The following is a 23,628-nucleotide window of genomic DNA, read 5'->3' as shown; positions in this document are numbered from 1 at the left end:
TTTTAGGGCACCAGTACTTCCTGATAGCAATGGATTGCACGTTCCTAGGAAAGCCCTGCTTCTTTCAAGCATCAAGCTCTGACATGTCAGCTGTGATCTCTGTGAACACAAAACCCCCTGGGTGTTACTTTTTGTGACAAGCACGCTGTCCTATTTACATTCTAGAGTGAACAAACAAGGAAGCATTCATTGAAATAGGGGTACTCAGAAGGAATCTTCCTGTCATTTGAGGAGGAGGGATTGAATGAGACATCCCCTCTGGGCCTGCAGTGGCTGCACAGGGGGGCAGCAATGGCAGCAGGCAGTGGCACTGCATGGAACAGAAGCAGAGGCCTAAGTGTAGGAAGCAGAAGGCACAAACCTGGGGGCAAAGCCTCAGCACAGTACTGTCCCCAAAAGCCAACTTTTAAAGGTCCATCAATCAGATCCACCCCTCCTGATGGAAAATTGAGCCTGTCTTTAAGTTCTGTGTGTGCTGAGTAGCAGAAGGTATGGCCTGTTCCCTTCAATACCCAGGAAGCACTGGCATTATTTCATTTGTTTATCAGCTCCTGCCACAGTCCCAGGAGCAGCTTTGTGTTGCACTCAAAGCAAGGCCTGGCCTTTCCCAGCAGGGCTCCCTCTCTGCACTCTGAGGATGAGGTGCACATCATAACTTGTGGCAGTCAGCAGCCCCCAGGCCGTACAATGCACCAGACTGATAAAAAGAGGGTGGAACTGGAGTATGCTGCAGTTGAAATGGCTTCTTGGGAGAGAGCTACAGCTGGGCTTGAGGCCTCCTTAGGCAGCCACAGGGACATTATGCTTGAAAAACAAAGTGCTTCCCACCAAGGCAAGTGCAGCAGGCTGGGGACTGGCTGGTGGTTCAGTGTCTCTGCAGCCCCTATTAAGGCAGAGCTGGGAGACACTGATGGCAAGGAACGTGCTGCATTACCTAGTTTGCTATGTCTGAAATGTAACTGAAGGAAAGGAGCTACTGACAAGGGAAGGCCTTATCCATTTAACATTTTTACTAAGTCAATATGAATTTAGTATTTTTGATATTGTTCCTGATTGAGGTCTTCAAGTGTGCAGGAGAAATCTCTGCTACTTAAGGACTTGAACTGTCTATGCAGATAATTTAAAAACTCATTATAGACTTTGTTGGTCTCCTAATTTCTATGATGAGTTTTTCTACAAGTTGGACAAAGAAGGTTCATTCAGGAAGGGCTCAGGTATTGGCCAGTACACCTAGAGGTACACTCATGCCTTGCATGACCAACCTCTCCAAAGACCTTTCTCCAGGCAGTACGTGCTGGAATCCCCTCCAGCTCTGTACTTCATGCAGCAGGACTGTGGAGATTTCCCAGCTCAGCTGTTGCTGGCCAGTGCTGCTTTTGAGCACACAGCCCATGCAAGCACAATCTTGGCAGAACAACCTCAGCACAGGATACAGGTTCAGGGGAGGAATTCCTCTGAATGCTGCACTCAACACTTTCATCTCAGGGCTAAACAGGATTATGAGAAAATATCTTTCTCAACACAACTAACTTGTTTGCATAAACCCCATAAAAGGTGGGTTTTTTTTCTTTTGAGAAGAAGTGGCAAGAGAAGGAAGTCACAACACAGCAGCACTTCTATAAAAATAGTAAATACATTATATAGAACTGGGGGGGAAGTGTGTTGACTCAGATTCAGAGGTTGTGGCCTGAATTATCCTTACAAACATACCTGGTATTGCTGCACAACTAATTCTCTACAAGTGTTGAATCAGGCACTGAAAAAGTCTTTTAAAAGCTGACTAACAGGACAAGTATATAAAGTGAAAACATGCTGCTACCCATAAGAAAAGGCAAACCATCAAAAAACCAGAACAGTCAATGTCTTTAATATAAAATCACTTTTCTTTCCCCAAAGCAGCAGCACTGTATTACAGGTGTATTACAGATAATCATTGAGGACATCTTCATTAAAATCTTCAAAATAATTCATAGTCCATCTCTGTACATTTTATCAAAATGCACTGGAAAAAATACTATGATTTTCTTTTCAGCAGGTGTCACTACCACCATTTCTCAAAGAAAACACGGTTTCTAGGAACACCAATGTTAGTGAGTAGCTTGGATATAGATTCTATCATTGGAGGGGGACCACAGATGTACCATGAAGTATCATTAGATACGTGTTTCTCTAGATCCTTTTCAGATATTCTTCCCTCTGACAAAGAAAAAAAAGTAGGAAATGAGAACAGAAATATTAATTCTGAAGTCACTTTAAAAACAGTGTCTGAAGGTTAGAAGTATTTCAAGCACTCATTTCTTAAAAATGCCTGGCCTATTCCAGGATAATAGGTATTGAGATTTAAGGCTTCCAAAACCATTTTTTTTTCTGGGGATTTAGATCAGTGCTTGTACTTGGAATGCAGAGGGTATTAGTCACTGAAGAGAAATATGGCTTACAGACATATAAAATCCCAAATTCACATTAAAAATAGGTATCTCTAACACAAATACAGCAGACATGGAAACATGCTGAAGTATCTCATAAGCAGTCAGCTCATGCTTCCCACCTTAAGGAAGGAAAGTAAACAGCATTTGCTTAATAGTTTCTGGAATAAAGTCTGCAGTGGGAAATACCCATGTAAAGTTTAGGATTAACAGAGGAAAAAAACTGCAAAGAGTTTTCTGCAAAGTGGAGTAAGTACAGAGAAACTGTTTAACTCACATCTCATTTTGAAGCTTTAAATGTAAAAATGCTGAGTGATTATGCACAGCTTCATCCTGTAGGATGTAATCAAACTGGGGCTTCAGACAGGATCTCTGTACAATGCCATTTACCTGTGATGTGTGGCTGCAGTTCTTTACAGATCTGTGAGCGCTGCTGGGTGACGTGGAAACAACACCAGATCTTTCCAGGAAACGCCTTCATCAAACCAAGAATATTTTTCTGTAATGTTAAACACACTTGCTTACACCACAGGCCATTAAATCAAAGCAGATGTATGCACACAGTCCCAGAATGCCAGTGGTTATTACTGAGAGCCAAGACTTTGCATTTCAGCAGTGAGAACCTGATGGGTGTGATTCCACAGGTCTGACCTGCACACATACACAGAATTCCCACACTTGGAATGCAAATACCCTGCCAGCTATGTTAGTGCTTCTCTCCTTTTCTGACATAGATTACAATCTGTAAGATTTGGACTCAAGATCCACTTAGGTCATTTCCCAATTTCTTCCCCTTATGAATTCTCAGTATTTCCTCCTTCTACTTCCACAGGGGTCTTCCATTTAAAAAAAACCCTTCAGTATGTCTTTACCATTAGTTAAGAAGTTTTTAAGTCTTGTCTGGTTTATCTGATAAGGTCACTAGACCCTTTAGTGTCTTATGTTCCCAAGTAAAACCAACTACCATGTAATGCTAATGTTATTTTTACTAGAGTAGAAAGTCTAAACTCATTTTCAGTTCCTTAAGTCACAGCTGTGGTAAGTTACCACCAAACCCCCAGTGGCTTCAGTTCAAATCAGGAAAAAAAGAATATGTTAGTCAGATGCTGCAGTTAGTTCTGAAATTAAGATTTAGCTACTGTCTAGATTCTGCATTTTACAGGATTTTCACTGCTAGAATAGACACTGGAAATTCTTTAAAATATTCTGAAGTAAAAATAATTCCTAGGTAAATTTGCTCATTTTATTAAATGTTTACTTGTTAAGTAGTTACTACACTGAGTCTGCCCTGGGTTGCTTAACAAAAAAACCCAGAAAGATTCTGGGTGTTTACTTTGTAAAAAATCTGTTCCTGAATCCCTAAAAAGACATGGGATGAAGAGCAGCACATATTGCCACTGCTGTACAGTGTTCCACCAGCACCTACACTACTGACTCGCTGTCTTTGTACCCCAGTGCTGTTGCTTCCATCATTTGCACTAAGGATATTTCCAGTGCCTCAGCCTGTGACATGAGAGCACAGTGAGGATCAGACCCCACCATGGGATCTCCCTGTGCCCTTGTCAGCCCATACACAGCTGCTCCTTCAGGGACCACATCCTCCAAACCATCAGTGATAACCCTGGAGATTGCACACATCCTGTGCTGATGTTTGTCACAACAGCATAAAGGCTGCTAGGGATTCTGTTTCCTCAGTCCTCTGCACAAAAGTGAAGAATTTTGACAGCCACATTCGTAAGGGACATATGAAGAATGAAAGAGGGATATATTTTAAGCACTGTGCATGACACTGTTTTCTCTTTTGTCCCAAAAGCTTCAGTGCAAAAGTTCTGCTGTCGTAAAACTGCTTAAGTGAATGCCAGGAATGTCAGCACTGGCACTGGAAAAACCTGTGCATGCTTAGAACAGAATGGAAGATCAGTAGGTGGCAAAAGGAAGAGCAGATTATTCTGCTTATAGCAACAAACAAATGACTTTTCAAAGAAAAAAGTATATCCATATCTAGAAACATGATAGAAGTACAGAAATAAAACTAGTGATGGATCCTATACACAGTTTCTGGAATCATGACAGCTCTTCATCTTACAGTCAAAGCTTTCAATACTTAAAAAACCCATAAATCATTTTGGATGCTTCTTTACAGAAGCTGTGCTAATTTGACCCTAGGATATTGTCAATAAACCTTAATGGCTGAATGTGACATCTGATTGTTAATTGCTGAGTAAATGTTGATGAAGTACTGCAGTAAAACAAGCAGTTTTAAAAGCAGCTATAAATGCATCATTCATACACTAGTACTTATTAGTAAGTAATATATTATCAATAAAATTCTGCTGTAATTTTAGAAAGTATTCCTTTGGATAGAATTATTCTTTTCTAGTCTTTACATTCAATACAATCTCTACTTAGACTATGTGGTTACAGAATTACAGCACTATGCAGACTATTAGTGTGTATATACATATATATATAACCTTTAGTATACTATGATGCTCTTACAAGATCACAGTAAATTGCAGGGAAATATTAAAATTCAGGGGTAATTGACTTATCAAAATCAGTGGGAGCAGATGTGTCCAGTAACAGCCTTACTTTGTACACTGGCATAAGTAGTTAACAAAACACACACGGGATTTGAGGCAGGAAGTGACTTTTGTCTCTGTTTGTACAGTGTCTTACACACAAGGACTCTAGAATTTGGTAACATTGATGTACACACTAGCAGCTGAATAGCTGAGACCTGTTTTTTTAAAAAAGAACTTTTGATTTACCTTAAACAAGAGTTCGCTGGTATTTTTTGCACTGTAGTACAACTTCGCTGTCCCCAATTTGTGTCTATTTCCTTTACCCTCTTGGTATCCATGAAGATCTGCTATATGCAGCAGTATAGAAAACAATGGGTTAATTCCAACACCCCCTGCTATCAGCACTAGGTTTACAGGGGAGTCACCAGGCTGAGGATCAAAGAAGAAATCACCTCCCACTCGCAGAGCCACTTCTGAGTCAAGAGTACACTAGGATGGAAAAGAAGATATTTAATTTCAGAACTAAATGCAGAAGTTGAAATCTTACTCTTTTTGCATCCCAGTCACATGGTTTGCTGGGCTGTGATTTTTATTTTAATTGACCAGTGAAGAAAAAACAGAAGGACTTTAAAATATACACACATTTTCCAACTATCTGAAGTAACCCAGGGATCTAGGATCTAGTTCTACTGTCTCTAGGGATCTAGTTCTACTTTCAAAAGTTTCAGTCTTATGGTAAGGCAGGATGGTGACTCCCCCTTCCTATCCCCATAAGAGGTGAAAGAGGAACGATTCACAGTTTTCCAACAACAATGCGTGGTTATGAAAACTCAAGCTCAACATGTGAAATCACATTTCTACCCAAAAGCAACTTCATGCTAAAAAAGGCCTTCCTGTGAGGTCACTGAAGGTCAGAATAAGTTGCATATACAGAAAGTTTTTCCATTCCCACTCCTTAAAATTAAAAACCATTCAGAAGTAAAGCAAGTATCCACAAGAATACTTCTTGCAGAATCACTTCTGCAGTTGCAACTTCAGGGACTTAGAAGAAGAAAAATCAGGAGAAAATCTCTCTTACTCTTCACTTGTATGTGAGAAATTATTTTCTAAAAAAATGTGTCCAAGCATGTTTTTTTGATACATGGAAAACAAAAGCTGCAACAACAAAAAAATCCACTTGGGTCAGTATCTCCTTGGTAAAGCAGCAGTGCATCCTGTCTGAAGGGTGAAGCTGCAGTACAGAGAGGTCGGGTGAGTTCTTCCACATCACTGCATGCTGACAGAACAAATAAGAGCACTTAGGCCATGTACAGGTTTTAAAAAATAAAATGAAAGGGATAGGGAAAGCAAGGAAGGTGGGAATGGAAAAGAGAAAAAGAAGCTATAGGAACTGCTGAAAAATTAGCTTAGAGAATGAAAACACTTCCTCCAAAGAATTCTTCTCACAGCAGGAAACAGTAAACTGAAGCAAAGGGAGCTCCATTAACCAAGGCTGCACAGACAGCTAAGGTGCAATGTGTAACAATTCCACCAGGAGCAAGAAGGAGGCCCTTGGATGCAGGTAGTGCATAGAACACAGGGGTTCCTAAGATAGCAAGCATGATCATTAAAAACACCCAACAACTTTCTTGCTTCTCTTAATTATTGCAGAACTATTGTCTCTCCAGCATACTGTAGGGCAATGAGCATTCATTAACTGAAACTGATTTCTCTCTCCCTTGTGATGGACACTGCCAGCCTTTCCCACCATGTTTTACTCTGGTCTAGAGAAGCACAAACCCCTGTGTGTTCCAGATCCACGTGGCCTAAGGAGGACACAGAATATGGTACCCTTTGAGGAAATAAGCAATTTTAGGGAGAAATAATCTCACATCTGCCCCTTTAACCAGCCATAGTTCCTCAAGACTGGACATGGGATTTGGGGAGAATCTCTTAATAAGCACTCTTCCAGATATTTCCATGCTTTGGCCATGACAATGATAACAATAAGTTAGTATACTAAGAAAAAATAGTAAAATTCTATTTTACTAACACGAGAAAGTGTTGTCCTTTAGGCTAATTTATAGACACAGCTCAGGCAGAAAAGTGAAGCAATCAATACATCACATGGCTACTTTTTAAAGAAAAGGCTACACCTTCCTCAAGTTATATAAAACACATGGTGCTAAAATTTACTATTTTATATACAGTAATATTAAGAAATAAATACCTCTAAAACCACAAATACAGTGAGTAAATCAGTGCTAACTATTCCCATAACATTTTTAACCTGAGATACCAACTTCCTTTAGGACAATTTTTAAACAAGTAAGCACCAGTATTGTCACCATATATACAACATTTCTGAATTCTAGGTTGCTATTTTTTCTGCTTGTTTCCTGTAGAAAAGCATGCACTTTTGTTTAGCTAGAAGAGTCCATGTATACCCTGGAGGTTTCTCCATGGCATCAGGTTTGATGTAGGTTACCCCTTAACTAAAGATTTATCCTATAAATCCCACCAGAAAACTCAACAATAAAAACTGATTTACAACATCAAAAATTCTTAAATAGTTTCCAGAGACTTTGAAAAGAAAAAAAGTTGATAGGACAGATTACTGATGAAACATGTGACTCATCTGACAAACTAAATGTGGTAAATGATAAACAAAACACCACAAGGCCAAGTCTCAGACTTTACTTTTCAGACAGCGAAAATCCCAAGCCCTGTGTTATGTATTTATTACAAAAATACTGTGCATTTAAAAGAATACTGTAGATATTCTGAAATGTTTTATCATTTCAGAAGAACTGATCTAAGTATCTTCCTTGGCTCCCCTTTAATAATCTCTATCTATCTGTGATTTGTCAATGATCCCCAGTTTATCTTTACAGAAATAATCAGGGATTATGGAAGGTTATCAGAGGTAACTTTATACTGTGTAACACTGCCTGTTCTCAGGGATGTAAGTTAGAACAGAGGTTTTTCAAAAATTCATTAATTCCAAAGGAGTGAGAACCCTTATATACACTAACTACAATATCACTTTTAAGTCCACTGTAAGCACCAGTGGTGACAAAAGATCACAATAACCACATTTCCATATAAACATCCAATTTTAGTCCCTTACTGAACAAAAGGTTTAAAGATTTATGTTGTATCAAAAATGCTTAAAGAAGTCAATGTGAATTTTGCAGTTAATAGCACAAAGTGGTCTAAAAACACACACCACCCCCTTTACCTCAAAAAAAGAGAGCAAGCCCAATTTCCCAGTGAATTTCATTTACCTCAGTGTGAATCCAGTGAGCAGGAGGATGAGCAGTGTGCTTTACTGCCAGCTCCAGTATTCCTTCTCGTTCTAACAGGCCAGGGCTTGAACATATTGAGAATCCCCCAACTACAGATACTCCAGGAATAAAGAAATCGACCCTAAAAATAGATCAGACACAGAACTTAAAAAAAAAAGCCACAACCCAAACATGGACAGCAATAGCCAAAATAATGTGGCTGCCTTTGTTTCAATTTTCTTTCCTTTACAACATCTTCATTGTTGTAAAGTAACTTTTCCAAAAATTGAGTTAACCTTAAACAACACCATTTCCTTAGAATTATTTTCTTCTAGAACCTTGTCATCATGTTTGCTAAACTAGAAGGTTTCCAAACCATTCTGCTTTTAGCATTAGATGCCATTTTTCACAACAGACTAGAATTCTAAGTGTTTAAAATCAATTATTTGCATATTAGAACAAAAACATAATTATGGTCTGATAGAGTAGTTTCATTCCCACTCTTTTTGATCCCTTTGATGGGCTCTTCAATTTTCAAACATAAGACTGGCATTCTAATTTTATGGAAATTACTTTATATTAAACACTTTCTTTTCCTGAGCAGATGAAATACCTGAAATAAAACCGACAGTATGTGAAAAATCTCCCATATAAGAAGTCCACAGCTGGCAGCAGAACTGCAGCTCCCTCTGGTGGCAGATATCGCTTTCTTAGGTTATAGGAAATTGACCTGGAATAAATTCCCAGTTTTTTCTTTCAGCTTAGAGGCAAACCATGCACGAGTTTGTACAGATAAGAAGGTAACATGTGGCTAAGCTTCTGCAATACCAGCCAGCAGAGAGTATGGAAGGCAAGCCATTACTATATACGAACTATAATTCAGTCTCATAGAAGTAGGGCTTTGATAAGCCTTGATGAGGCTTCCAAAGAATCCAGAAAAAAATTACAGGTTGGTTTATGATCTATCATCTGCATTCCTCTGTGTTCTATAAGTCTTTAAATGCTTCTGCTTTCTACAGCACATAACAAAAGCACTGTATTGCACAATAAACCAAATGCCTATGAGCAGTTGTGCTGGTCCCCTTAGGAGACAGCCACGCTGATAAACAATGCCAGGTACCAGAAACCCGTATTCAATTCTAGCCTGGGTTAGGCTGGCTCAGTATTAGTTAAGTGGGGATGCAACAAGAAATAAACACTGACTGCTACTGCACAGGTATTTTCTTTAAACAGCAAGGCTGTATTTTTCACAGACACCACAAATGCTTGAGGAAAGAGAGAAGCACTTTGAGTAGTTCACCACTTTTTGAAGAAGAAAAAAAAATCTGCTTACTCCACGAAAAATTCACCCTTTGAAGAAAAAAAAATCTCTTTCTCTCAAAGAATGCATACAGTGTGATATCATTTTTAACTTGATGCTTACAATATCTTGATGGTGCATAAAGATACCTGACTGCAAAAGAATGGTCTACAACAAAAAAAAATGACAAGCTTATTTCAGTGTCCTCAGTTTGTGCAGCCCCACTACCTGTGGGGCCCAGCTTTATTGACAGTCAGGCTCTGGCAGCTGAGAAAGGTTGACTCTTGAATTGCAGCCTTTATCCTGCCAAAGAATATCTCACGGCGCTGCTGAAGCTCTTTACCTCCCTCTGGTGGAAAATAATCTTCCTACTAAGATCAACTTACTTAAATTAACGAAAAATATGAGAATTTATGCTGTAAAGTAATAATTTATATTCAAGTCAAATGTTCTCCTTGGCATGTAAGGGAAACCTTATCCATGCCTGGTGGGGAAACACACAAACATTATTGCAAAACATGTTTTTTACCTTTTTTACCATCAAACATGGTTTTTACCTTTCCCAAATACTAATGCAGATGCATTTTTCCCCAAGTACCTAACTATGAGAGATTTCAAGGCACAGTTTACTATCTTATAGTGGACTAGCTTTGATGGCTTGTCTCAGCCATGTTAGGAAGGGTGAGAGGGCTCCTGAAGAAATGTGACAGCCTAAGAGAAAAGAGCAGCAGAAGGGAAAAAAGTGAAGAAAACCCACCACAAGGCTAGGCACAAATAGATGTGAACTAGAGATCTCAGGGTGCTTTTTTACTTCCCTTCTTTTAAAACCCACCTAAACCATATCTTTAAGAAATGAGTAATAATTACCCATTGCTGGAGTGAGAGATCAGAAACACTAAAATCACAAAGCTACTTCTTCAAAGTATTTGCAACATGCATATACCTCAATGCATGTTTCAGTAAATCAAAAGATGTAACAGCAACAAGTCTCTTCATTATTATTTGAAGTCAGATAAAGACCAGTATCTGCCAAAGTGCTTGCAAAACAAATTCACTAACTAGAACATTTTCAGAAAATGTAAACATTTTAGTGACAATCTTTGACTGTAACATCTTACTATAGCAAATTCTACCAACTTAGCCTTTTCTGCTCAGGAAAATGTGTTGCTCATCAAAAAAATGCAACCTCAGTTTATAGATACAAGTACAGAGAAGTTGGGGTGTACCTTACAATAGCACTAGAACACTTTCAAGGAAGAATAAAAATGAAGAAGAGTAATTATAATTAAAGCTCTCAGTTTCCAGCATGGTAATTTCAAAAACATTTTTGGAGGGTAAATGTACGTTGCAAGTACTGGCAAGAAATAATTTAATATGAGTCACTGCACATGTGCAAAAACTGTAGCAAATTACTTCACAAACAAATTATTGCTAATCAGCATCTTGTGTTCTGGTTCTAAATTTAAAAGCCAGCATATTAACACTCCATGAGTAACATATGCTGCTAGTACCCCAGCAGCTATACTTTGATTTCAACAAAACCACTTTCAGATGGCCAAAGCCAATAAAAAGTTTAAGAACATTTAAATGTCCATTGCCAAAAGCAACTACTCCTAGTTTTAAATTAATTTCTAAGGGGGAAAAAACAAGTTACTGAGTGAGAGTATTTTTAACAAGGAAGGAAGACAAACATGAAAATCCACTACTTCCCTGGAAAAAAAAAACTGTAAAATTGTTTAAACAAACAGCTAATTGTTTCAAAGGCTTGATCATTCAAGATTTTTATTTTCAAATATGTCTATTTATATTAATATATTAATCTGACTTAACAGGCTTAATTTTCAGAGTGGAAACTTCAAGGGGAAGAAATAAACCAAAATTAAGTAATTTACAAATCAGCAGTCTCAGCTCCACTGTAAAAGTAACTTGTAAATAAAGACAGCCTACAGAATAAAGTGCAGTGAACTTCAAAGTACTCCTGAAGAAACAATGTAATATAATAAACCACAGGAAAACACCAAAACACTCTAACTGAACATTTAAAGAATATCTACTTCTGCCCTTTTAATAGTAATATTAGCATTTTTTATAACGACCATTTAAAAATTATGCCAAATATCAGCTCTTTGGAGAGCATCCAATAAGAAAACATAGTATTATATAAATTAACAACGTTTTTCCAAGGCCCAAGGACCAGAAATCTTTCATCACTTTGTTATAGTGGACTTCTAGTAATTTCCCCCTCAAATACACCAGGAGATCTTACCATTGTCCTGCTTTGAAAGTAAAATCTTTATTTGCAATTGCCAAACGAAGCCTTTTGACCGTCTCTGATTCATTGGTGATCCCACACACTTTTGCTTGTGTAATTACCTAGCAGAAGGAAAAGAAGCCATTGTGATGTGTAGATATAATTTGCAGCAAAAGCACTCTAGAAGCCATGTGGGAGACATCCATCACTTCCCATGTTACCCATGGCATTTCATTACCTACAGCACCAATATTTTTCACTGAGGTGATGAAACAAAAATAGATCTATCCCTGGAAGTGTTCAAGGCTAGGTTGGATGGGGCCCTAAGCCACCTGGTTCAGTGAAAGGTGTCCCTGCCCATGACAGGATCTTTAAGGTCCCTTCAAGCCCAAACCATTCTATGATTCACTTAAATAGTCATTGAATGGAGAGCAGACTTTTCTAAGACTCTAAACAAACTTACTTTAGCTCAGCTGAAGAGAACATAGCTCTAAGGAGAGGGGATTGCTAGTTATCACTGAGCAGATTCTTCAGACATCTACACAAGACACACACTCCTGCATCCTCCAGCAACAAAGTAAAAAGATCTCTGATATAAAGAAAAAAGACTTGTAAAAAATCAGTTGCAGATGAAGTCCCAGGGACACTTCTGGATCTAGATTAATTTAAGTAATTAAGTGCATTACTGAACGATTATGCATTAATGTTAATGCATCAGTGAAAGAAAACCAACAAGCCTTGTGTTACTGCATTTATCCCCTACATCCATTTGAGCACAGGGAAACCAAGACACAAGGTCTCATGGCTGGTTACCAGAGCAGATTTTGTTTGGCAGCCACATGGTAGGGGATGTCAGAGCCATAGTTAATACTACTTTTAGGGAGTTTTAAAAAAGATGAAAAATGAAAAGCTGAGTTTGCAAAAAGAACCATTGGGGATGAGTACCCCACTTAAATTCTTTGATGCCCATCAGTGTAACATAGATTTTCATCCCCTCCCTGCCCTTCTTTTTCAGGATTTTTGGACTATGAATATTAACCTTTTTTTCCTCTACAAAGAAAGCAATGCCCTAAGTATTTTCTACACACAGCAATACACAGATTTTACTGTTAAAAATGCTGATGTCACTTACCACACAAGGAAATACTCAAAATACCACCACAACTCTACCATTTATCATTTGTCTAAGATCAAACAGATAAAAAAAAATTTCACTTTAAGCAACTATGCTGTAATTTAAAACATATGGCAGGAAATTAATTTATTCTTAAAGCAACATCTGAACATGTTCCCTGTCCCATTAAACAGCAGGACATTTGCTAATTTAAAATGAAGTAGAATGGATTCCTGTTCCACTTTAGCAGACAGTATTAAATGAGGAATGCAGTCAAAGTTAACAAGAGAAATGTCAGATACATGACTTCAGTGGTTGTTCTGATGGAGAAGTGCAAGAAAAGGACATTAAAGTTGGACTTCATTCCCTTCTTTACTCTTCAGTGCCCTCTTTAATTCATTATTTGGCTGAGAGCTGCAAGAGTACTTGAAATTTAATTCTTAATTGGTATAAAGTTATTTCAAAAATTAAATTTGAGTCAGGGTGATCAAAGACATTCAGCCAGTATTTGGGTCCATCACAAGGGTGTCCAACTGGTCAGAGCAAGGCTGCAGTGAGAGGAGGGCACAGGACTCTGGATTTTGCAGCTGTATTTCAAGAAAGCATTAGTCACTTTTCCTTGCCATTATCACTCTTCAACAGGCAATGGTCTGTAGCATTCACAGTAATGCAACACAGATTTATGATTCTTTCATCTTTTACAGGACTGAAATGGCCAAATAAGGCAATATTGGCTGAGGGAAGCCAACTGCTGATTATATGGAATTTAAAACCAAGCAGAGGATTTAAAATAAACTGATTTCAAAGTGGTCAGAAACAAAGCAACAAAGAATAAATCAAGCATTAAAAAAAGAAACAGCATAATCCTCTGATATGCAGAGAATGTGCAGTAGCAGGAACTCAGCCTTGCTCTTTCACCTATCTCATACAGCTTCCTTCTCTTTCTTGTGCCTTACAGTTCCCTGCACCAACCCTGAGCTTCCAACACCTCACAAGGATCCATTTTCCATGTATTTTTCAGGTACTGACATGGAGCAGAGAAAGGAAGCAAGCCAAACAATAAATATAAAAAATCCCCATGGCTGCACCACTCAGAAGTGCCATCATTTTTTTCCTATCAGAAGCAAAAGAGAAAATGCATTGGTCTGTGCCTGTCTCTACATCCATTTTTTTGGGGTAAACAGGATCCACCAGAGCAGCTGATGTCCACAAGCAGCACTGATCTGTACTCAGGGAAGAGCTGGCATTAGTGGGAATAGCTGAGGCACAGCTCTGGTGACAGGCAGAACCAGGCTGCACTTGTCTCATCCATCTACAGCCCAGGTCAGACAGGGCTGAATCTTCTCTCTTGGGGGTTTCCTACATATCCCCTGCACCCAGCTTCCTCTTGGGAAAAATGTGATTTATTCTCCACTACAGTTAGGGAAAAACAGCAGAGAAGGATTTCATGTACACACACTGACAGATGTGTGGTGAGTTTCCATCTGTGTGCATCCACTTCAGCTTATTACAGAAAGGAAATATCTGTGTGAAGTACAAGAGTCTGTTCCCCCCTGAACATTATGAAAAAGAATACTTGCTGCTCAAAACTGAGATCCAGAATAAGCCTTTCTGGATTTGATGGAGAACAATGCTTTATCTTCCTTGTATTTATGAATTAAACTAGATAAAACTGAAGATCTTTTATCATCTCTCCCTTCAAAATGTCTACACTTTTTGCCTTTGCTCCTATGTTATAAAAGGACATTTTCCACATTTTAAAATCTCAAGCCTGAACAAGAATTGTATAAATCCATAAAAATATGAGAAGTCAGTTTAGAAATGTGGGATATCCATGTGCTTTCATAACTTATTATAATCCATAGTTGGCCAGAAATATATTAAGTTTCTTGTCCAACATAAAGTAAACAGCATAATATCACTGAAAAACTTAAAAACTCATTACATTTCACCCACTGAGCACTAAATATGCTAATTTTATACCAGTAACAAATATAAAAAATGAGGAGAAAAATAAGAAAACCAGACTCCAGCAGAAGGCAAAATGGAGCCTAAAAATTGAATATTATTATCCAATATAATTATCCTTGTAGCATAAAAATTAAAATTACTTGCATCCTAAAGAACAGAACACTAACCTCCTGTCGAAAATTATTTGCTGTCCTCTCTAGATGATCCATTTTCCTTTTTGATTTGATTGTGCTGCAAGAAAAAGCAAACAAAGATAATTGTAATTTTGACAGCTGTGCTACTGTCCCTTACTGATATGAATTTCTATTAACATAACAATTTACCAGTGTAATCCAGACTACAGATGACACAAATCTAAATAAGAATTAAATACAAATATATAATTGGGAGTTAGATTAAGCATTTATAGGTCTGTAGTAATTTGTCAGTTTGATTTTGAGAGTGTTACCATGGCACTCTTAAAAAAACCCCAAGGAAGTGGATAACCTACCCATTGCCTGTGCAGTAACAAAAAGCAGAGTGCCTCAACACCCCCAGTGGAGAATGAGAGGGAAAAATCCTGCTCTGAGCACCTCTCAGTAATTGAGGAACAGTGCAACCCACATAAATAGTAGCATGAGCCATCATGATCAGGCAGTCTTCAGAATCACTGGTTCCTGAAAAAAAATCGTAAATATTTGTTAAATGAAGCATTCAGTGTTTGAAATGGCTTATTTCCAGCTTTTATTTCCCTTAAATCAGAAAAGCCAAAGCCCAGCTGGAGCTAAAACTAGCAACAAAGTATAATGAGAGGGAATTTTAAAAGTATGAAAGTTCATAAACAAGTGAAAATGTGCATCCATCAGATGAAGGGATGTTATGCCCACTCCCAGAGGGTAAAGTGAGGTTTTGGTTAATGGATTCCTTGGGGCAGAGTAGAGTGAAATGACACTGAATGACTGGTGTTTATATATATATATATATATATATACATACATATACATATACATACATATACATATATGTATAATGCAAGTTTATTTTAGAACAATTTGGTTGTAGTGAAAATGAGGTACAGAGCCCTTTTAATTATTATCTATAGAAATGAAACAATATAAAAGTATAAAAGAATCACTTAAGAAAATATATAAGGAAAAGAAAGGAAGAGAGAGAAAGGATAAGAGAAGACAGTGGAAAGATATCACCAACCATGGATCCAGTGACAAGAACTGACTGTTGCAATTTCACTTAGTCAAAATGATGGCTGGATATTTGATCCATAAGGGTGAGGGAAGACCACAAAACATAGATTTCAATGGGTTCAGTCTGTTCAGGTTCAGGTGGGAACACCCAGGCACCTCCCTGGGGGAGTTTTACCCTGTCTGTTCCAACACTGGGGATCATGTGTCTGGTGGAAGGCCCCAGAAATGGGTCTGGGGGCACTTTGGGGTCTTTGATGGGTCCTGTCACCCTCTAAGCCATGCCAGCTGTACCTGAGCCAGGTCTGCCCCCAGGAAGGGATGAACACCCTCAGGCCCAGCTGGGAACACGAGTGTGTCCTGATCCCTTCCCTGGGAGGGGAGAGTTACAGCTGGCCCAGCTGTGTGAGGGGGGACTCTGGCAGGATGATCAGCATTATCCCACCTCAGCAGCACCTGCTTCTCACTGGCCTTTTCCCTCACCTGGCTCAAACCCAGCTGGCTGCTAAACCAAGGTCAGTTTGTTGTGGGCATCCTCTGCTGGTGGTGCTCACCCTCCCTGCACCTGGGCTGTTCTTATGCAGATCAGAGCATTCCCACCACACACCCAAACCTCTCCTCCTTCAGTCCAGGGGTGCAAACCTGGCCTCAGCACAGCCCCTGTAGCTTTTCCAAATGGGCAATTGCTTGAGCATCAATGTCTCAGTCTCTCACAAGGGGAGGACCTTGTCAGAGATGACATGGAAAAGGCTGAAGTACTCAACATTCCCTTTGCCTCAGTCTTTACAGACAAAGCCTGCACCCAGACCCCTGCTTGTACCAGTGGTGGTTGGGAAGGAGAGGGATAAGCAGGAGCAGGGCCAGCACCTGCTGAGAGATGCTGGATGCACTCAGATGCACAGAGCCAGATGGGTTACACTCAAGGTTGCTAAGAGACACAGCTGACATGCTTGTCAGGCAAGTGTCTATTACCCGTGAAAAACACTTATCACACACTCTCCAACTGACTGGGAAAAGACTTACACGTGCTCATTTTTTAAGAGAAGCAAAAGCAATGCTTACATCCAGTCAGCACTATCCCAGTAACTGGAAAAATGCTCAGAGCTTGCCCCCTAAGCTGGGTGAAAGCTAAGAAAGCAATCAGGAAGATGTGACTCAGATTTACCAGGGGCAGGTTATCTTTGATAAACCTGAACAGCTATGGTGATGAAAGGTCTGGTCACACAGCTAAGGGGACAGGAGCACACCTTGAGTGTCCTGTGGCTCCTGGCACCAGCCCCTGCAGCACACACACATCAGTAAGCCAAGACCAGATGGGTGGTTGGAGGGGCTGAAAACTTGTCTGGCAGACAGAAGTGAAGACTTGATGGCTTCAAGTTTGCCTCACTTGTTGGCTAGAACAGTAAGAGTACCCTGGGGCTGACGGAGGTCAATACATTTATCACTAACTTGGATGATGAGACAGAAGGTGTCCTGCTCATGGCATGGCCACTGGAACTGGATGGTATTTGAGGTCTCCCTCTGGGCCATTCTATGATCAGCAAACTTGTGGATGATACTAGATTAGAATAGTAGAGCTCCCCTTCAAAGGGGAACTGAGAAACTGCAGGGCTGGAAAGCAGAAATGTCATGAGAGAGGTCAATACCTGGGACTGGCTTAATCCAGTGTGAACAAGTGTCCTGCTCCAAGCACAAATTCTGACTGGATGATGCTCAGAAGTGCCTTCCTGCCAGCATATCTGTGATTTGAAATGTTCAAACAATATTCATGTAGGAAAGATCAAACACTGACTTTCCCTTTCTACTGGTAAAGAAAAGGTCCTGGGTGGAGAATTTTATAAACTTTAATTAAGCCTGTTTGTTCACAGGCTTCTTTAAAATGACATTAATCCCTCACACTTCCATGTACCCCACATAATACATCTCTAAAGAGTGAAGAAAGTGGAGGACACTCACATGCATGCAGTAGAAACACAGTGTGAAGCTTCAAAACCACACATTCAAACAGCTATGACAGAGAAAGCTGAACTGACATGCACAACATTCAAGGTTAGTCAGAACCACCCTTCAAGTGTAGGAACAGGTTCATAGAGAGCCAAGAGATATTTCTCATTCCTTGTAAATCTGCCTTTATTTTTCCTAATATGGATTAGTATAATTATCATATATCAATCACCTATCAAATTATATTTATTCCCATGATGCAGTCCACTGCTTCTTTAAATCATTAATATTTTAGTTTCATTTAAATATCTTTCTGTGCATTCTTTTAAGGCCTGTAACTTATTTTCAAAATGTTTTTCATTTCTAATCCCTTGAAATGGCACTGATCCAGCTTGTTGATAACTAATCAGGCCAATACTCTCCAGGATTTCACTAACAGCTGCACTGGCTGGTCACTTAGTAATCTGTCCTGTTTGTAGTCTTGTATGAATGAAGGCAGAGTTTCCACAAATTAGGCTGCTCAGAAATGGAATACATCTACAGTCACTACTCAAAATGCCCATTTTCAAGCATAAGAAATACTTCTTGCAGCTTTTAACTGTCCATAATTTTTAATAGTTTTACAGCATTTAATTCCACAGCAGCTTGCAACTTTTAAAAATGAAATTACTGAAAAGTCTTCTACCCCCGGGGAGCAAAATTACTTTAACATTTTTTTCCACGGCATCACAGAGTACTTAAAGTGTACTTAAGTGTTTAAGCAAAACATCAACGTACTTTGTTTAAGCAAAAACACTTTCTACATCAAATGTGTAGACACTATTGATAACAAAATTATTAACAATCTCAAAATATTTTAGGAAAATACAAAATACACATCTAATGAAGTCCCATTCCTCTGCCTTGGCATATTATCTGTTAACCCAGAGTGCTCAAAAATCAGTTTCTCAAATTCAGGAGATCACTTTATGATCTGGAATCTTTCACAGAGCACATCATGGATATAGACACCTACATCTCCAACCAACCTGAAGTTCAATATCAATACATAATATTGGAAACAAAAGAAATGTCAGCCTAATTTTATAGTCACAGCTGAAAGACCCTATTGATACAACTGCTTGAAGGCTGAGTCTCCATCCCAAATTAGAAATAACTCTTGAACCATAGTTCAAGAAACTTGCTCCATTTTTACTATCATCACTTTCCAATCATGAAAAACACAATAAAAATAATTTGCAATTTTTACTCTGCAACCAATAAATTCCTAATTGTCTTTTAATGAGTCCTGGTTCTCCTCTACCACATACAAGCGTGACTCATGCCATTACAAATTGTGAACAGCTTTTCCCCCATCTGTCACCTCTGGGATTTTTTCACTCATCCAGCTCTTTGGCAATTCCCTGCCCTCCATGAAAGCACTGTGCTTCAGCTTCCCAGGCTCCTGTCAGGTGGGATGTTCTCCCTTTATTATCACCTTACCCAAGCCAGTACAGGAGCAGCCACTCCAAACACCCTCTTTTTTCACAGTGGTTTGAAGAGACCACAGTGGGTCATATAGTCTCATCTCCCTGCTCAAGCAGAGCCAATTGAGAGCACAGGGCACAAGACTGCATCCAGGTGGTTCTGGAATATCTCCAGTGAGAGAGCCTCCAGTACCTCTGGGCAATCTGTTCCAGTGTCTGGTCACTCACACAGTAAAGAAGTTCTTCTTCACATTCAGGTGGAGCTTCAGTTTCTGTCCACTGCCTCTTGTCCTAGTGGTTGGCATCCCCGAGAAGAGCCTGACTCCATCATCTTGGCACCCACCCTTTACATATTTTTATAAACCTCCTTTGCTCCACGGAATGAAACCAGCGCTTACATTTCACGACTTCTTCCTCTCCTCACTTAAAACCAAAGAGCCATTTATTCTCTGGCCCTGGGTTAGTATCTGTTGAGGTATATGTCTGCATCTCTTCTGTCCCACAATCCCACGTCACTATCTGAAGGGAGAACTACTTTTAGTTCACCCACATCACACTTAAATGCAAATTACGAGGTAGGTTAATGCAAGAGAGTGCAGAGGCGGGCAGCAAGGCTACTGAAGCAAGCAGCACAGGAAGCCTTTTTGCAAAAGCTATCTCCCAGTAAAACACACCTTTAGACAAACAGACCTTCCCGCAAAAGCAATGAAAGAAACCAAGGTTTTCCCCCTTTTCCAGGGACTGAGGGGAACACGGTGAGCGCCGGGTGAGGTAGGGAAGAGGCGGCGGCAGCCTGTGCCCAGCTGGGGCGGGGCGGCACTGAGGCGGCCAAGGGGCACGGGAAGCACACGGCTAAGGGACAGGGCAGGGACAAGGAGCAGGGCAGGGACAAGGACAAGGTCGCAGCAGTGCCCGGCCGTTCCCCCACAGCCCCTGGGATCGCCGGGCAAGACGCCAGGGCTGGAAGCGGCAGCGCCATCGGCCGCAGAGGGCGGCCCGGCCACCGCTTCCGAGCGGCACTCCCGCCGTGAGGGAAGGGCGAGCCGGGAGGACGTGAACGCGCTGCCCCTCAGCCCGCCGCCCCTCGCCCTCCTGGCCCCCCACTCCCTCCTCCTCCCCAGCCGGCCCTCCCTGGGATCCGGGATCCCCGGCCCGCTCCCCACCACCCCTACCCGCCGCCGCATCCCGTCACGGGCAGCGCCGCCCTCGTGCCCCGTCAGGCGCCGCCTCTTCCCGTCCGCCCCGGCCCGGCTCCGCCGCTCCCCGGCGGCATGGCCGTGTTCCACGACGAAGTGGAGATCGAGGACTTCGAGTACGACGAGGAGACCGGGACCTACAGCTACCCGTGCCCCTGCGGGGACCGATTCCTCATCACGCGGGTGAGGGGCGGCCGGGCGGGGCTGGGGGGCAGAACGGGGTGGTGCGGCCCAGGGCCGGGCAGGCGGCGGGGCCTGACCGCTCTCCCGGCGCTTTTGCAGGAGGACCTGGAGAACGGGGAGGACGTGGCCACCTGCCCCAGCTGCTCCCTGATCCTGCGCGTCATTTACGACCAGGTGGGTGCGGAGGGAGGGCGGTCGGACGCGATTCCAGCCGGGTCGCTCCGAGGCCCGGTTCGCCGCCCCGTGCGGGAAGCGCCGGGCAGCGTTTAGAAATGCCTGGTTTGGAGCTACATCTGCTGCCTGGTCTCTCGATTTTCTGATCTCCTGCTGCCGTGTTTGGGCTTATAAAGACGCGTCTACCTGCGTGGGCTTGGGGTAGGATACAGAGGGGATGAAATCACTGATGTGAAGGTCTCCTGTGGCTGACTCCAGCAGCCCTGGCAGCTTTTCTCACCTCCTAACCACGTTACGGCTTTCGTGTTTTGGGAGACAAATTCATGCTATAATCACTCTGTTTTCCAGCCTGGGTGTATGTCGTGGTGTTTGTGAGGTAGAAAAGATCCAAAACCAATGTAAATCGCCTAAATCCCTGCTTGCTGTCTTTAGGAGCAGTTCATGCGGGATGAAGTCGTGGCAGAACCTTTGCCAAACAAGGAATTGGTCAAGTGCTGATGAATGCATCGTGGACTGTGCTGCTTTGGGATGAGAAAGTATGGGCCTGGTGGCTGCAGAAAGACTTGTGGTTCTCCTTCTGGAAGTGTGTGTTGCTGTGGGATACAAGTGCAATAATTGTCTGTCTTCTTAACAAGAGTGAGAGTTTGCTGGGACATTAAACACATGAATGCATTTTGTTCCAAAGGGTTATACTTTAAAAAAATATGTAAGTTGCTTTATGTATTCCAGAAGACTTGAGGATTATGATCCTGGTTTACAGCAAGTCAGTACACAGAAGAAGAGTGTGGAGTCGGGAAATTAAAACATTTAGTCTAGCAATGGCTTCTTAGCCTGTGGAGAAAAGCAGCCTTTACGTGGGTATGTGCAAGTGTGAAATGGCACAGAGAGCTGAAATGCTGGGAGGCAAGGTTTAGGAGTCCGTAGGACACAATGCCACACAGAGTTAACACAGTGCAGTTTCTCCCAGCATGTGGGCTCAGGTACTTCTAGACCATACTGATTATGGGGAGGAAACAAGAGACCCAGAGCCAACATTTACCCAGTGTTGGCAAATTGTCTTTACTCCTGTAAACACAGGGAAGGTGCAGTTTTCTATCTGCAGTGGGGACAACACTTGAATTGGGGCAGATTTGTTTCTTAAATTGCTTCTAAAGTTGCTTTGAAAGAACATTGTTGGTAGTTGTTACACAATGGATCTGACATAACTGTGATACAATTTTGAGGGGGTTGTGTGTAATGGAGTCAACCTTTTTTTTACCCCTGCACAGCTGCTGACGTGCAGGGCTGGAACTTGAAGTGGTTTGTATTTTACCCCTATATTCTCAACAACTTTGTGATTTGACTGTTGCAGTAGATACAACATGGGCTGCAGTTCTTTGTGCCATTTGTAGTAAATTTCTCAGCCCTTCTTTATTAGGTTTTGTCACTTCCTGGATAGGAGATAGATACATTTCACTCAATTAATAAAGGCATTTTTTAGGGTAGAAAAGAGTCATGAGAACATACTCCACATTGATTCCAAGATTGCCTCTTGAATTACAAGCCACTGCTCTTGAATATTTACCTAAAATTGTCGTCATTCCTGTGTTTTAGTAGGATTTGACATCTGTGAAGTTAAATTTGGGGGAAAGTACCTGTGAAGAGTGTATGTGGCCGTTTTGCTCCAGGCACTAAAGATAAGCAAATTTTATTGGATTCTTGCATTTAATTACTTTTGTTCTTACTGCATTCTGTGAATGTTGAAGATGAAGTTACTTTAAGGAAAGGAGAGGAAAAAACCCCTACATCTAGTTGGAAGTTTTGAATGCGGTAAGCACAACCCAGAGTGTTTCCATGCCTAAACCAGGAGGTGGCACTCGTGTTCCTTTGACATTCGTGCTTAAAAAAATAAATGTTGTGGTACTTTGGTTAGCTATGCCTTATCAAATATTTATTTTGACTATTTAAATAAAGATGTTTAAGATTCCATAAGTGGTTATAATGGGCCATTACTTACTCTGTTTCTGCACCAGCCATAATGATTTCCAGAGGTCTTGAGTTGCTGCTGCTGGGGTGATGATAGTGGAGGTTTTTCAAGTTGGTTAATAAAAATCATTTCAATCTATCAGTAGATGCTGTAAAGCAAAGCTACAGGAACCCTACCTAAGCCTCTGTTCAGATTTCTACTGCATAAATACCTTCATGGTTTTTCCACAAATATTCTACATAAAAGGAATTGTAGCAATTTTCAAATGCCACACCAGGGAATGTATGCTCTGATCTAAGGCATCAAAGTAAGTTGCCTTCTTATCTTAAGTGTATCATCTCTAAAAGTACATAGATTTTGAAGAAATCATTGACCAGATTTTGTTATATAATGAAGGTCAGGCCCTTTCTGACTTAGGAAACGTGTGTAAAGGATTATTTGTACTCTATATGGTTACATTCCAGCATGGTTTATCAATTGAATTTTACTTGGCAGGTGCCAAGTAAACATGGCATGTAACAAGTTTTTAATTAATTCTTACTAGTGTTTTCCACTCATCTGAAATACAGGTAATGGCTTTTTAAAGGTAATTTTAGCAGAATTAATTTGTTCATTACATCAGGTGGCACTGTCAGGGCTTGAAGTTTCTTGCCTGGTGTGAGTAGGGT

The 23,628-nt window shown here is 40.8% G+C and overlaps 2 protein-coding genes across 8 annotated transcripts; one reads left to right on the top strand and one right to left on the bottom strand.

Annotated features, from left to right (window-relative positions):
- Window positions 1-1,851: 1,851 nt before the first annotated feature.
- Window positions 1,852-20,695, bottom strand: OXNAD1 (oxidoreductase NAD binding domain containing 1). Of its 7 annotated transcripts, none has more exons than XM_063154068.1 (10): window positions 20,614-20,663; window positions 17,678-17,770; window positions 15,344-15,509; window positions 15,021-15,084; window positions 11,784-11,890; window positions 8,218-8,359; window positions 5,404-5,440; window positions 5,198-5,298; window positions 2,817-2,925; window positions 1,852-2,196 (listed from the first exon to the last, which is right to left on the bottom strand). In XM_063154068.1, the coding sequence occupies exons 3-10, from the start codon at window positions 15,478-15,480 to the stop codon at window positions 2,042-2,044; spliced, it is 852 nt and encodes a 283-aa protein (XP_063010138.1). In that variant the 5' UTR covers window positions 15,481-15,509; window positions 17,678-17,770; window positions 20,614-20,663; the 3' UTR covers window positions 1,852-2,041. The 7 variants fall into 7 exon arrangements, with proteins under 7 accessions (XP_063010138.1, XP_063010149.1, XP_063010090.1 ...); XM_063154079.1 differs by having other exon boundaries at window positions 5,198-5,295; XM_063154020.1 differs by having other exon boundaries at window positions 5,198-5,440.
- Window positions 20,687-22,965, top strand: DPH3 (diphthamide biosynthesis 3). Its single transcript, XM_063154091.1, has 3 exons — window positions 20,687-20,820; window positions 20,920-20,994; window positions 21,427-22,965. Exons 1-3 carry the CDS (start codon window positions 20,713-20,715, stop codon window positions 21,490-21,492), a joined length of 249 nt encoding a protein of 82 aa, XP_063010161.1. The 5' UTR covers window positions 20,687-20,712; the 3' UTR covers window positions 21,493-22,965.
- Window positions 22,966-23,628: the final 663 nt, after the last annotated feature.

The sequence above is a fragment of the Melospiza melodia genome, chromosome 1 (assembly GCF_035770615.1).
Source record: "Melospiza melodia melodia isolate bMelMel2 chromosome 1, bMelMel2.pri, whole genome shotgun sequence".
Lineage (NCBI taxonomy): Eukaryota > Metazoa > Chordata > Aves > Passeriformes > Passerellidae > Melospiza > Melospiza melodia.
This window is presented reverse-complemented; position numbering and strand designations above follow the sequence as displayed.

Coding starts and splice junctions, on each gene's coding strand:
- OXNAD1 (XM_063154038.1), bottom strand. CDS start 15,480: ATGATGGCTCATGCTACTATTTATGTGGGTTGCACTGTTCCTCAATTA. Junction 5,441..8,217: donor CTCACTGGATTCACACTGAG/GTAAATGAAATT, acceptor TTTCCATCCTAG/TGTACTCTTGACTCAGAAGT. Junction 2,197..2,816: donor ACTGCAGCCACACATCACAG/GTAAATGGCATT, acceptor TTTCTTTGTCAG/AGGGAAGAATATCTGAAAAG.
- DPH3 (XM_063154091.1), top strand. CDS start 20,713: ATGGCCGTGTTCCACGACGAAGTGGAGATCGAGGACTTCGAGTACGAC. Junction 20,821..20,919: donor ACCGATTCCTCATCACGCGG/GTGAGGGGCGGC, acceptor GCGCTTTTGCAG/GAGGACCTGGAGAACGGGGA. Junction 20,995..21,426: donor TGCGCGTCATTTACGACCAG/GTGGGTGCGGAG, acceptor TGCTGTCTTTAG/GAGCAGTTCATGCGGGATGA.